Here is a 13,542-nt window from a genome sequence, read left to right on the forward strand (position 1 = left end):
GAGGAGCAAATATGATATTCTGATGGAGAAGCTCTCAAGTATGCTAAGTGCTCGTTCAAACCAGATGGAAACATTAGGAAACTTGAGGGAAGAATTGGTGAGATTCATTACACTTTCAAATTCTTACTCAATAGAATCTAGATGCTGAGTATCAAAGGCACTCATTCATACTACCTGCTTCAAAAGTTGCACAAAATTCTGGGCTAGGATAGCAAAAGAAGGATGTTAAAAACCTACCAGATCAAGCTGCTGTCAGTGTTTGTCATAGGGAAGCAGTTCTGTTCCAACCACAACCTCAGAAACATTTTGTCAGCGGATGTCATCCTGCAGTTCTTACTTTTCCACTGCTGCTGTTTGTGTGGGTGGCAGAGCTGGAGGGATGCAGCACACTCAGGTTCTGCACTAAAAGGCTTTTCAGTTTCTTATGGATATCCTACCCCAAAATATGGTGTTGTAAGAGCAGGTGGTGTGAATGCCTTTGATACCAGTCAGCAGCAGCTGAAGCTTTTGGGCTGCAGTGACTTTTGCCATTTCTCTTTGCATCAGGGCCTTTGTGAGAGAACCTTCAAACGTCTCTATCAGTACATGATGAATGCTGGCCTGGCCAAGGTTGTGTCTGTCCCCTTGCAAGACATAAATCCCAGTGGAGGACCCTGCAAGACAAAGAAAGGTCTTGGTTTTGCTCTCTTTTTTTGTGATTGCATTGATGCCATTCTATCCTTGAGCTTCATATCTTAAATTAAAAGAGGTGTAAGTAAAAAATTTGTCCATGCAATTATGTAGATAAGTGTGCTGCTGAAGTTCAAATGCTGCAGCCCATTTGAATTAAGCACTTGTTACAGTTTTTTAAGGAGTGAATATCATCAAGTTTGTTGGATATCAATCTAAGCTGTGGTCTTGGGACCTGATAAGACTGTTCAAGCCAATACAGAGTAGGAACAAAGCAATCTGCTGACCTTTCAGGTTGAAGTTAAATGACAAGTCAGTAAACTTGACCAAAAAATACAAAAACTTAATGTTGAAAAGAAGGCTTATTATGAAATAAGCTAAAAAACAGACCCTTCTTGGTTATGACTTTTCCTGAAAGTCATGAGAATGCAAAGCTTCTCTGAAAAATTTCCTGTTAAATTATGGAAGTAAGGTCTTACAGCACTTGGACTTCACAGAACACGGAATATTCTGAGTTTGAAGGGACCTCCAAGGACTATTGAGCCCAGCTCTTAAGTGAATACAGGGGTCAAACCCACACCCTTGGCATTATTATCTCACCAGCTGAGCTGATAACAGGGTTGAGGTAAGTGAGATACCAAAAATTGCTATCCAAAAAAGCCACAGTCTGCTGAGAGGTGGTTTAATGCATAACCAGCTTTGAATGCCAATTTAATTGGTTCACAGGAACTGCTGATAACTTCAAACATAGTGGAGAGACAAAGAGCAGGACTGCATGAGGAAAGGGAACTAAAGAAAGCAACTGTTCTCAGGAAGAGATACAGATAAAACTTGCATGGGGAAAAAACTACAAGAAATAATAATGGAAAGTATGAGGAAGGATAGTACCTCCAATGGAATGAATACAATTCCTGAAGGAAATCTAAACCAAGTCCTTAATCACAGAAAATCCTAAGAGGCAGATTTCCAGGGTTAAAAAGAAAATAGTTCTGAAAGGTGAAGTATCTGTTTTAGACATATAATGAACTGTTTGTGAGAAAAAAAAATCTGATATGAATTAAGCATTGCAAATTACATAGTCTTTGTGAATAGGAGTGATCTTAAAGGAGCAGATGAAAGAGCCAATAAAATCATGAAAAATTCCAGAAGACAAAAAAGAGTGCTGATTACAGTTGGATTAAGGCTGTTGATAAGACAAATTCCTTCAAATCTTTTAAGTCTGGGGAAAGGAAATTCTCTGTAGGGAAAGTGTATTCTCTGACCAAGAAGCAGAGGCCAAAAGTAGGTACAGGATCAAGATGGCTGAGAGAGAAATGACCCAGGTCTTTCAGAGGTGTTCTAATGAGCTGGAAATAAAACCCAAAAGACTAGGCAACACTCCTAAAAAACAGTTTATAGGCAGTAGTAAAAGCATTTAACTTGCAATTAAGGTATTTACTTAGAAGACAAGAAAATTCTAGTCCACTTACAAACATGGTGTTTTATGCTCTCTCAGAGATGGGCAAAACAGCAGCTGCATTTACTGCTTACTGTTGGGAAAAATGCCACTTGATGAATCTTTCACTTGAATGATAATTCCATCTTACAGATGTAAAAGCTGAAAATCCACAAAAATGCCTTAGAAACACTAGGTATTAAAGGAGGATGAATTAATAATAGCTGATTTTCAGCAGAGATCAAGATAGTTTAATCTCTGGAGTTATACAGGAAAGAAGATAGAAATATGTGGGACACACTGAGGATGAAGCCAGAGCATCTGCTATGGGAAGAACATTATTGGGCAGCAGGAGCTAAAGGAAAAGGAATTGGTTTGTTTTGGGGGATTTCTTTTCTATGGGGAGGGTTTTTTTTGTTTGTTTTTTCAAATGCTGCTTCCAGTTAAAATTAATGGGCTGTTGAAATACAAAGGATGTAATAACAGTGCTTGCAACCCTACCAAAATATCAGCACTTAAATCCTAAGCAGCATCCTAGGAAAAGGATTCAGCTTGTGTAAAAATAATGGAATCATGTGGGCTGGAGCACAGTCACATGGTGAAGTGACTGTGGGTTAACTTTGTGTCAGCTGGGCATCAGTAACTGCTCACATATATAAACACAAGATAAAATTTATCAGCTGAAACCTCAGTGATTCCAACCAAAGCCTTCACCTGGCCTTTCCAAGCAGTCTGTAGCAGAGGAGCAGGAATGGCTGGAGATGTTCTCCCCACTGCTGCAGGATGAACTGACTGCTGCTGCAGCAGCTCCTGAATCACTGCAATTTGCCAGGGTGGCAGTGTCCAGTAACCCAGTTTGAGTTATCACTGGTGTGAAGGGTCCAGCAGGAGCTCAGTGACACTGGGAGCAGGATCTCAGCTCTCCTGCAGCCATCTGTCCTCACTCTACCCTTTGCTGGGAGGCCCCATGAGTGGAGAGTTAGCACAGCACAGCTGATGGACAGGAGCAAGCTAAGATGTGGAATTAAATCATCAACAGAAATCTTGTGGCTGGTGGGCAGCAGTGTGTTCTGTCCTTGTAAAAAGGAATGGGTTAATACCCAGGGAGTGATCTCCTAGTCAAATAAGTGTTCTCCAGCTGTAATTCTGGGGAGCAGCACTTAATCCTTCCATTGATTTATTCATGCTGTGGAAGTTTCTCCCACTGGACAGTCCCAGCATTGGCACAGATGTGAAGGTTTGGAGCACCTCAGAAATTCACCTGATTGCCAGATTCATACAAAGGGAAAAGCTGTTGCAAACCTTTCCTAGAAATACCAGCTCTCTTTAGTCATTTGTTCCCCATTGCACTGCTACTTCTTGATGTTGAGAAAAAAGTAAAATTGTTTAAAGCTGTGCACACCCCCTGCACTTTGTTAGGAGTTGTTACTAACACTCATTTTTCGCAGGGACTGATGTCATGGTCCGTTGCCTTAAACTGCTGAAGGAATTTCGGAAGAAAATGGAAGATTATCATGATGATGATGAAGAGATCATCACAAAAGTTGTTCAGCCTGTGGATATTGTTTGTGAAAGGGATATGCTCACTCAGGCTTATCAGTTAAGTAGGTGATCTAAGACATCTGTAGCCCTTTCCCATTACCTCCTTACTCCTTGTAGTATAAAAGAAATGTGTATACTGCAGGTGCTTTTACATTCTGGTTGCTTTTGGATCAGAAAGTGTCATTTTTTCATAGCAAAATGAGCTTTAAATCCAGATTAGACTGGAGATGCTGCCACCTGTTAGCCCTTCCTGGAAGCTTAGCAACTACCCAGCAGAAACAGGATGTTGTGATGGGATGAGAAAAGATGAAGCAAACAGTGTTCATTATTCTCCTATCTCTTTTCCTTTCCAAATGGAGAAATTAATATCTAACTGTGGAAAGCTGCCAGGGAAGAAAAACCATCCATGCTTCTAATTTGAAGCTGTCACCTCATACCTCATTCTGCTGGGCACTGCTTCATGTAAAATTGTGATTTATGACAGTATTTGGCTGAATATTTTATGTGTCTGTAAAACTGTCTTTAGTTAGTGGGGAATCTTAAATTTAATATTCTGGCATATAGTGTTGTTCAGGGAAGTATTAATATACATAGAAATAGATATATATAAAATTCAGTCAGATTCTTTCCCTGAAATATTTTTTGTTGTTCTTTCTGCAACAGTTGAAAGTAGAGGAACCAAAGGTATTTCTCAGGCTGAACTTCGCCTGGCCATGAATGTGGGGAAGCTGGAAGCCAGGATGCTCTGTCGTCTTCTGGAGAGGTACAAAGTTGTCAAGGTGAGGCTAAAATAAAATAATTCAGATACTTATTGAAACTGAAGGTGCACTTTTGGTTACTCTGGGTAAGCTCAAACATTAGAAACAGCAGAGATTTGAGAATGACAGCGAGAGAGTCCTGGTAAGATTGAAAAGAGAATTAATTCAGTTGAGGAAAAGGTGTGTAAGGCAAGGGTTCAGTATTAGGATTGCAACCTGCTCTAATCAGAGCACTGAAGAATCTTCTCAAAGACCCTCTGTCCATGTAAGATCATTAATCTACTTGCCTTTTGAAAATACCAGGAAATTCTGGAGCAAAACAGTTACCTCTCTAGGAGTTATGATTAAATTTCTCATTTCCAGATATTTCAGTGTTTTTTTATTTCACTAGACAAATCCAGATGTCATGTCTTGCATGCTCAACAGTTCCTTTCCACAAAGGCAGGATAATTGCCATCTTCCCTCAATGGGGAATCTTTTTAGAAGAATCTTGTCATTTAATAGAAAGTTCTGTAGAGTTAAAAACAAGCTGTATAAACCATTGGAATATCTAACATGTTTTCCCCCAGACAGCTTTGAAAATGAAATATTCCCTTTTTGATTAGTGGAGTATGTGTTTGTAGAGCTTGTAAGCTCCTGTTGGAGCAGACAGGGCAGACTTCCACTGAAGTCTGAGTCACTCAGGGAGCTGCAGTGCCCTTATTTCATAAACATTTTTGTTCTGAAAAAAATTGATTTCCACTCTGAATACACACAGTTTGTTCTTCCTCAGATTTTCTCCATCCCACATACTGTAGGAGTTTCATTCTAATGCACTGGTAATGCAGATTTGTTTATTTTTCAGGCACAGAATTCCTTTTATTTCTCTACTTAAAGGTTAGGGACATTTTTGTTACTTAGAAAAAAATAATATTGTATCTTTTGATGGGTGGGGAATAACACTGAGAACGTTTTCCCTCTGTTGATGCTGGAGAACACTGCTAGGATGGAGAAGCAGGGAGGTAAAATAACACTCCAACTGTTTCCTCAGGGTTTTATGGAGGATGAAGGTCGGCAAAGGACAACAAAGTACATTTCCTACATTTTTGCAGAGGAGAGTGATTTGAACCGTCAGTTTGAGAGGGAAAAGGCCAGGAGTGAGCAGCTGGCTACAGTTACTTTGGCTCTGGTGCCAGAAGATTCCCCACCTGTGGAAGATGCATCTCCTGGAGAAGAGGAGGCTGTGGCCTCAGAGTCTGACAATGAGGAAGAAGGGAAGGACAGGAAAAAGAGAGGAAAAGGTCAAAAAGCCAACTCTGGTTCTCCCGTGAAATCACGTGTCCAAGATGATGTCCAGCAGACACCACCAGCCAAAGGTAACTTGTGATTTGGAAATTTGGAGAGCAACCTGCATTTTTCTGATGGATCATTTTATTAAAGAGCAAATAACATGTTCTTGGCTTCTATTATGGCTTTTGGCCACGTATTTATTTTTGAGCCTTTTAGGTTAGTTCCCTGCTTTGCCCCCAAATTGCTCTAGTTTGGAACACCAAGTGTGGTACCCTCTGGAGATTCTCAGGGCTGAAGTGTGGCCTGGTGTCTGTGTCCCAGTAGTGTTTGTGCTGCCTCTCCTGACCCCATGCCATGTCTCCCCTTTTCCCTGAGCTCACACACTGTGCTCCTTGGATATTCAAGGCTGGGATGATTTGATTCACAGCTTTCCTCACCTGAGCATTTTGTAACAAAAATGTCTTGTCCCTGAAGTTAGTTACCTCAGCTTCTTCTTTAGCTTTTTGGAACATGTTAGTGTGAAAGCTACCAGCCTTTAGGGAACATATTTTTTTAAAAAACAGTGGTTTTTTTTTTTTACTTAATTTTTTAAACCTCTTTAGATATTCCTACAACTTCTCTGATAAACTCCAATGGAAGAGAGGAGATCTCTATTTTTCTGTGTAGATTATCTTTGGAGTAGTATTAAATTCTTATTCTGCTTTGAGTCAGAAGAGTCATGTTTCTGGCAGAACTTGAGAATCTTTGAGACAGAAACTCTCCTTTCTTCAGACAGCAGTTTCTGGATAAGCCCTTCATGACTTTCCAAGCTGTGAAAAGGTTTCTGAGTGGAGAGAATTATTTAATGACAGAGAGTTCACTTTTTTTTTTAGCTTAACTTTTGGAGCCTGAATGCAGTCTTTCATGGTCAAACCACTGCTTCCAGCAGGGCAGAATGTATGAAAAGTGTAGCAGAATGCTTTTAAGTGCTGCTACCTGGGTAGATGGGAGAATTCCTCTTAGAGAGAAAGCTGAACAGGGAGAGCAGAACAATTACAAGGCTTTTTGTTCTCAAAGCAGGCTCAAAGCCAACAACTGTGAAGTCTCAGGGAAAGAAGCAGCCTTCCCCTCAAATTCTTGAAGATCCTGAGGAGCTCCCAGACAACATTTCAGGTGATAGCTCTACTTTGGGAACTCTAAAGCAGGAGTCCAGTGTTTCTACTTGTGCTCATCCCACGGATGAAGATGGAGATGTGGCTGAGGTGGAGGAAGTCAGACTTGAAGATCCTAAGGTAAGGTCACATGTCTTCATATCTTCTTGTTGATACAGCTGTCTGAGCTAAGTTTTGTGCTCTTATAGCAAGACTTTGAACTAGAGTTTTGTATTTATTTATCAAATTGTTTGGGGTTTTTTTTTTAATTAATTTCAAAGTACATTCATATTTTGGCTGCACTGCATTGTAAATATAAATGAAAATTTTTCCAGGAGATAGGAGGGTAGATGTCCAAAATACAGTTCTGGGTTAGCTCCCTGGTGCCCTCCAAATTGTGTGCTGACTGAATGCATGTCATAGCTTAATGTAGCACACAAGGACTGCTTATCATGCCCTGTCTGCCTTCCTGGGAAGGGGAGATAAGGGACAGTCTTCATCTGAGTAGTTTATTATAAATAAATCCATCCAAACAGGTGTTGCTATAGGACATGAAATAACACGACGTGCACATGCAGCTCTTCCAAAGTAAAAAGAGCACTTTTAATTTCTGACTCCAAGATTTATAGATTTCCAGAAGTGACAGTGGATTGGAGGGTGACAGTGCCACCTCTCCAATGATACTGGACAAACCAACAGTCCATCAAATTTCTCCTCTTCCATAAAAGAATGCAAAACAATAAGTTATTTACACAAAGTGCGTGAGAAAGTTTGTTACAAGAATGTAAAAATCAGAAGGCTCAGAAAATCTTAAAAAATCAGGATGACAAATGGGGAACTGCTCAGCTGCAGACAGGCTGGCTGATGTCCCCTTGTGCTGTGCTGTGCTGTCCCCAGAAGCCCTGTGGCCCCAGGAAGGAGAAGCGCTGCAAGGCGGCGGCGCTGGAGAGGCCCCACGAGACCTACAGGCTGCTGAAGCGCCGCAACCTCATCGTGGAGGCCGTGCGGAACCTGCGCCTCATCGAGAGCCTCTTCACGTGAGCCAGGGCTGAGCCTCCCCTCTGGGGTGCTGGGAGCACTGGGGGCTTATTCCTTCTGCCTTGGCTTGTCCCTGCTGGCACCATTGCTGTAAGGATGGGGAGGGTGGTTGAGTCTTAATCAGCTCTTTGGAAGCAGCAATAGTCCGTGCAGATAATTCCACAAGAGTGCTTTCGTTTATGATATGTCTCATAAATACAGATCAAAGAACTTACTTATCCCTTCACTTATTTATCCCTTCACAGTGTGCCAAACTTTGGATCACTGTGACCTGCTGTCACCCTGCTGCAGGATTCTTGCATCAATTTTATCTCTGCGTGGTTTCAAAACTTGTTAATGTGTTGTTCTGTATGGACTGGAGAGACTCAGACTTTCATGTCACTCATCACTGGCATCCTAGCAGGACCCTCAAAGTTTGCTTTTCAGTGCAGTTTTATGTGGTGTTATATCTCTTCTCCTAACAGCTTATCTGAGCTGGAGATACTTCCCTAAATGTTATAATGTCTTCCAGCCCTTTAAGATTTCACCTCCAAAAATAAATGGGAATTCTGGTGCTCTGCTGGATCCTAAATTGGCAGTGCTGTGTTGTCACAAATAGGATTGCAACATCCATCTTCTGTGTCAGCACAGAAGATCCTGGCATGTCAGTATACCCAGGGCTGCTTGCTGTAGGAATTCAGTTAGAAATCATGGCCTTACTCTCCTCTGGTCTGAGAATTTTAAAACCTTCTGTCACCTTGCTTAATTGCAGAGTGTTACAAAATTAGAGCCTCATCTGGCACCAGCCTCAGTAGTGATTGATTGAGTCACATCCAGGCACAGGCTTGGAAGCTATTTCAGGTCTCTGCTGTCCCTTCAGTGCTGCCAACAGGTTCCTCACAGGTTCCTCAGAATCAGTGGCACTTCTCTGCCAAGGAAATTTACTCATGTTTACCTTCCATTTGTTAATTACCAGGGTGTGGTAATCTTTCGGGACAATTGAAGTCCACGTGTACATTCAGTTATTGCTTGATTTCCTTGTTATCTACCTGGTCTTTTTCAGAACTGATTCCCCAGGAGCCCAGAATTAGGGCCTGGGACATATGTGGGAAAGTGCATGGGAACAGGCAGGGGGAGAGTAAGGTGTGAGTACACCTCTGCCAACTGTGGCAAGGGAAGAAGGGAGAGGGGAGCTGGCCTCACGTGGTGGGATATGTGTGTCTGTATCCATGTTGTGAATGCAGGAGTCATTTCTGTTCTCTGAAACCACTGAACAAGCCCTTTCTGCCTCAAGCTGAACTGAGCTCACAAGTGCAAGAACTGACTGCATTTGTTAAATTGCCACTAAAAAAGCTGTAGGTTCTCCTGACCTTAGGGAGGCTGCAGTCATAATTGCACTGTAGCCATGCACAGGGGAATCAGGCATTGAGAATTTGCTGTCATCAGAACAGCAGTTCTCCCCTAACAAGGAAAAACTTGAGTACAAAGAAAAGACAGCTGAAATGTAAGGCAAAGTTCCCAGTTGTCTCCAGCAAAAGGGAAGAGGAAGCAGGGAAAGAAATGGCAATTCACCCCACATCCTCTAGCAAACCACTTAGGCAGTTTGGAGCATTGCTGGCCTTAAAATGCAAGGTATCTTTGGCATCTTTCAGACTTCAGAAGATGGTGATGGATCAAGAGAAGCAAGAAGGTGTCTCCACCAAGTGCTGCAAGAAGTCCATCGTGCGGCTGGTGCAGAGGCTGGCGCGGGAAGGGCTCCTCAGGCTCTACCGCACCACGGTCATCCAGGATGGCATCAGCAAAAAGGTGACAGCACAGGCACAGCCTTCATCTCACCTCTCACATGCCATGGGCCTTTTTGCTGGAATGCATGGCTGACTTTATTTCTTGTAGTAGAACCCACAGGAGAGCTAACCAGAGGCTTCATGTCAAACTAAGCTGCTGTGAGAACCAGATCACTGCTTTCTGTTATTGGGCTGCAGATAATTGAGACCAAGGAATAGGCCAGAGATCAAAATCTCTGAATCTCTCTTCCCAGAGGTTCTGCTGCTTATCTGTTCTGTGATTCATGGCTCTTTCCCTGCACTGCCAGGCTGCACCAAAAATCTGTTTAAACCCTTTTGAAAGCCAAGAGTGTGTGAAAAATCCTCAGTGAGCTTCTGAGTTGAAATTTATAGAATGTGATTTTTTAATTTTAAAACAAAAATCCACTGTTTGTGAGGTTTATGGAAGTGTGGTTGTAGAGCTGAGACTTGTCACTTACTCTGGTGTGAAATGCTCTTCCACTGAAAATTACCTGCTGCATAATTAGTGTAGAGCACATATGAAATCTTACCAATCTGAATCGTGTGTGTGCTTTCAGCAGCAATACATGTTAGCTTGGCCTTTCACCTAATGAGCTCTGACTTTTCATTTTTCCCTCTCAGCCTAATATTTACAAGTCAAAGTTTTGTTTCTCAGATATTTCAGCTTTTAAAAACCCAAACCCCAAGGTCTGTAGAAATGTCATTAGCAGTTTATTGGTACAGAGACCATGTAATTTGACCTCTTGCTTAATACAAAGTAGCAACAGGAATTTTCATCCAAAAATGAAATTATTAACTGTTAATCTCAGGTGATTATGCATCTGATTAAGAGCCAGTATCTCCATAGACACCTTTTGTTTGTGTTGTGCTGCTGTGGACAGGTGGAGTTTGTTGTGCACCCCTCAGTGAGTCCCAGTGATCCCCTGGTGAAGAGCGCCATCGAGCAGGTGCGGTTCCGCATCTCCAACTCCAGCACTGCAAACAGGCAAGTCTGGCACGGCTTGGGGGAGCTTGGCTTATCTAGGGTATGCAAAAATATGCAGAGGAAATAAGCACAAGGTAAGCAAAAAAAAAAAAAACCAAGCAAACAACCTTTACTTTCGCAACAGAGAAATGGAAGCACAAAGCTGAGGCAATGTGCTGGTATCTCCTGAAGTCAGGGAAGAACAGGAATTGAGCTCTGCTTATTTTTTACCTAAGTGATGTGTGGTTTTACTGCAGGATTAAAGTCCCCCAGACACCAACATCCCAGGACCATGGTGAGGAGGAAAACCAGGGACAAGAGGCAGTTCCTTACTCAGGAAATACACAAGAAAGCTCATGCAAAACTGATAATAGTCGGGCAGGGAAAAATGATGATAAAATGGGCATTGCACAGCTGAAGAATTATCATCCTGTTACAGGTACAGCCAACTTTGGGGTTTCTGTCATCCTTTACCTTCCCATTTATTATTAATAATAATTTCCAGATGTGTCCCAAGACACAAATGGTTTTTTTCTCCTATAGGAATAAAATTGGATTTATATTAAACCAGTCTAACTTATCCAATATTTTCTTAGCTGCTTGGTTTTTTTTACAATTGTGAACTGGAGCATTTGTATTTACTACTTCTTTACTCTTTGTAATTTACATTAACTTTCAACTGCCCATCTTCCCTTCCACTTTACTTCATATTATTTTTGTGCAGGGAGCTGTTTCTCCTGCTCTAATCCTCTTTTTGCTTCTATTTGGTCTTTAATCTTCCCTCCCAGTTCCAGGACTTGGACGTTCTCTTGGCTTTCTTCCCAAAATGCCCCGTTTAAGAATGGTCCACATGTTCCTCTGGTACTTAATTTATGGACACCCTTTAAATGAAACACGGCAAAAAGGGGGAAGTGATGGTGAGAAAACAAAAGGGCTGGATGAGAATGCAGCTGTAATTGAAGCACAACCAGATGGCACCTTAGAAATTGTGACAACTGTGGTGAATCCTGAGAGCTCTGCACAGGAGACTGAAGTAGATCTGTCTAATCAAACAGGTAAGAAGTGGCACATCCTCATTTAACTACAGACCACGGTTCAACACTGCAAAATAGATAAAAGTCTACTTCAGAAAGGTTTGAATATCAAGGGTTTAGAGAATTTTCAGGCCATTTTGGTGTGAGTATTGGGTTTGGTGTGTCTGAGGATGTGTTGTTGTTGGCAGTGTACGTGGATGACTCCTCCTGGATGCGTTACATCCCTCCCCTGCCTGTGCACAGGGAGTTTGGGTTTGGATGGGCTCTGGTCAGTGACATCCTCCTCTGCTTGCCTCTCTCGGTCTTTGTTCAGATTGTTCAAGTCAGCTACAAGGTAAGGTGATCTTTTGTTTTCCTTCAAAGTCTGATGATGTCAGCTGTACCTATAGGCTGGAACAAATATTCCCTTAATCTGTTTTAGCAAAACTAGACCCTGGAGAGGAGAGGAGACACTTCAGTCTTTTACAGAAAAAGTAGTTGCTTTTTACAGGCTCAGTGAACAAAAAATGTATAGCCCTGTAATACTGCAAATTTTTAAGCTACTGTTTTGCCAAGAGCTTTTTATAATCTCACTGAATCCTCTGCTTTATTGATTAACAAGAATAATGTTTAAGCATTTTACAAAAGCAGTAAGGTTTACTTAGAAAATATTTTAGTAGGCAATTCTGGTAGCAAAGCTTTATACTTGAGGGGATAGTTGTGTTTTGCATTTTGATTAACTTCTAAAATAATTCTAGGTGGAAGGTCTGGAAGATTTTTTAAATGATCCACTAAAAAAGCACACTCTGATCAGATTTCTTCCAAGGCCAGTCCGACAGCAGCTCCTCTACAAAAGGTAAGCAGCTGAGTCAAAAGAAGTGGCTCTAGAGAAGAACCAACAGTGGCTGGTTGTTTTCTCAGTTATTTCCTGTTTGTGTCAAAGAGAGCTGTGGCACTTAAGACAAGGACCATCAATCCTCAAAGGATAGTGTGCCAAACTGTATTTTTCTCTCCCAAATAGAAGGTAATAAGAAACTAATAAACAATATTCATGTATGCTGTCAGGCAGTGCTTGAGAGCTGGGAGGTTCTGTCCTTCATAACTCATGAGCAGGATGTTGCTTCTGTATAAAAAAGGCTCCTGACTGCTGCTAAATTCAGAATTTAATAGGGTCTAAGTGTTGCTGTCCTTCATAAATCTTTCCAGAGGTGCCACATTTCCCAGCTCCTGCCTCTCACACATTCAGTTTCTCCTCATACTCTCCATGGCACATCTGCCATGGTTTGCCATTTCTCTTCCAGGAGATGTAAAACTTGAGGTTGGACTGAAGAAAGGAAAGTGATGTGAAATGTGTGGAATCAAGAGCACCGTGTTAGTTTTCCCCAAAAAGTTACTGCTGACAATTTGTGAATGGTTGGAGGTTTAGATGACATTTTCCAAACCTGCAGATGTGTCTGTGGTGAGGGAGCAGGGCTGGGCAGTATCAGCAGCCAAGGCTCATGGGGAGCCCAGGTTTGCAATTCCAAACCTATTGTTAAATCTTAGCAATCAGAAACTGGATTGATGGCATTTTCTGAAATCTGCAGGCTCCATCTGATGGGGTGATGCAAAACAATATGACACATAACCAAGCTGTCTCTTCAGCCTCCTTTCACTAAAACTTCTAACTGAGCCAAATTTCTAAGCTTGATCTTTCTGACCCCCAGAGAAAACTCCTGCCAAAATCCAGCTCCCATTTAACTGCATTTAATTAGATCTCAGCGAAGTTAAATGTGGGCAAAGCTAATTTTTTACAAACTGTCTCAGAAACTAAATCTTGCAGAAGGTTCCTGCAACTGCCAGAATTTTGCCATAGATGTAGGTATGCAGGATGGAAAATGCTGCACTTTTTGCACTGCCAAAGCTTTGAGCAACTGAAAGCAGTTTCTTGGAGCAGTAAT

General features: G+C 41.7%; 1 protein-coding gene across 3 annotated transcripts in view; it reads left to right on the forward strand.

Moving 5' to 3' along the window:
* The window catches only part of GTF3C1 (general transcription factor IIIC subunit 1), a gene marked incomplete at its 5' end in the record, with an annotated part of 40,299 nt that overhangs the window by 3,424 nt on the left and 23,333 nt on the right, over window positions 1–13,542 (forward strand). For 2 of the 3 annotated variants that reach the window (XM_084216411.1, XM_084216412.1), the window contains 13 exons: window positions 1–97; window positions 547–670; window positions 3,553–3,708; window positions 4,310–4,425; window positions 5,435–5,759; window positions 6,730–6,944; window positions 7,701–7,840; window positions 9,473–9,626; window positions 10,507–10,610; window positions 10,847–11,028; window positions 11,378–11,644; window positions 11,812–11,957; window positions 12,361–12,458. In XM_084216411.1, coding sequence (XP_084072537.1) covers window positions 1–97; window positions 547–670; window positions 3,553–3,708; window positions 4,310–4,425; window positions 5,435–5,759; window positions 6,730–6,944; window positions 7,701–7,840; window positions 9,473–9,626; window positions 10,507–10,610; window positions 10,847–11,028; window positions 11,378–11,644; window positions 11,812–11,957; window positions 12,361–12,458 — 2,124 coding nt within the window. The remainder of the gene's footprint in view (window positions 98–546; window positions 671–3,552; window positions 3,709–4,309; window positions 4,426–5,434; window positions 5,760–6,729; window positions 6,945–7,700; window positions 7,841–9,472; window positions 9,627–10,506; window positions 10,611–10,846; window positions 11,029–11,377; window positions 11,645–11,811; window positions 11,958–12,360; window positions 12,459–13,542) is intronic. The other variant, XM_084216410.1, reaches the window with a different exon arrangement.

Source organism: Fringilla coelebs (genome assembly GCF_963513975.1).
Source record: "Fringilla coelebs genome assembly, chromosome: 16".
Taxonomy (NCBI): domain Eukaryota; kingdom Metazoa; phylum Chordata; class Aves; order Passeriformes; family Fringillidae; genus Fringilla; species Fringilla coelebs.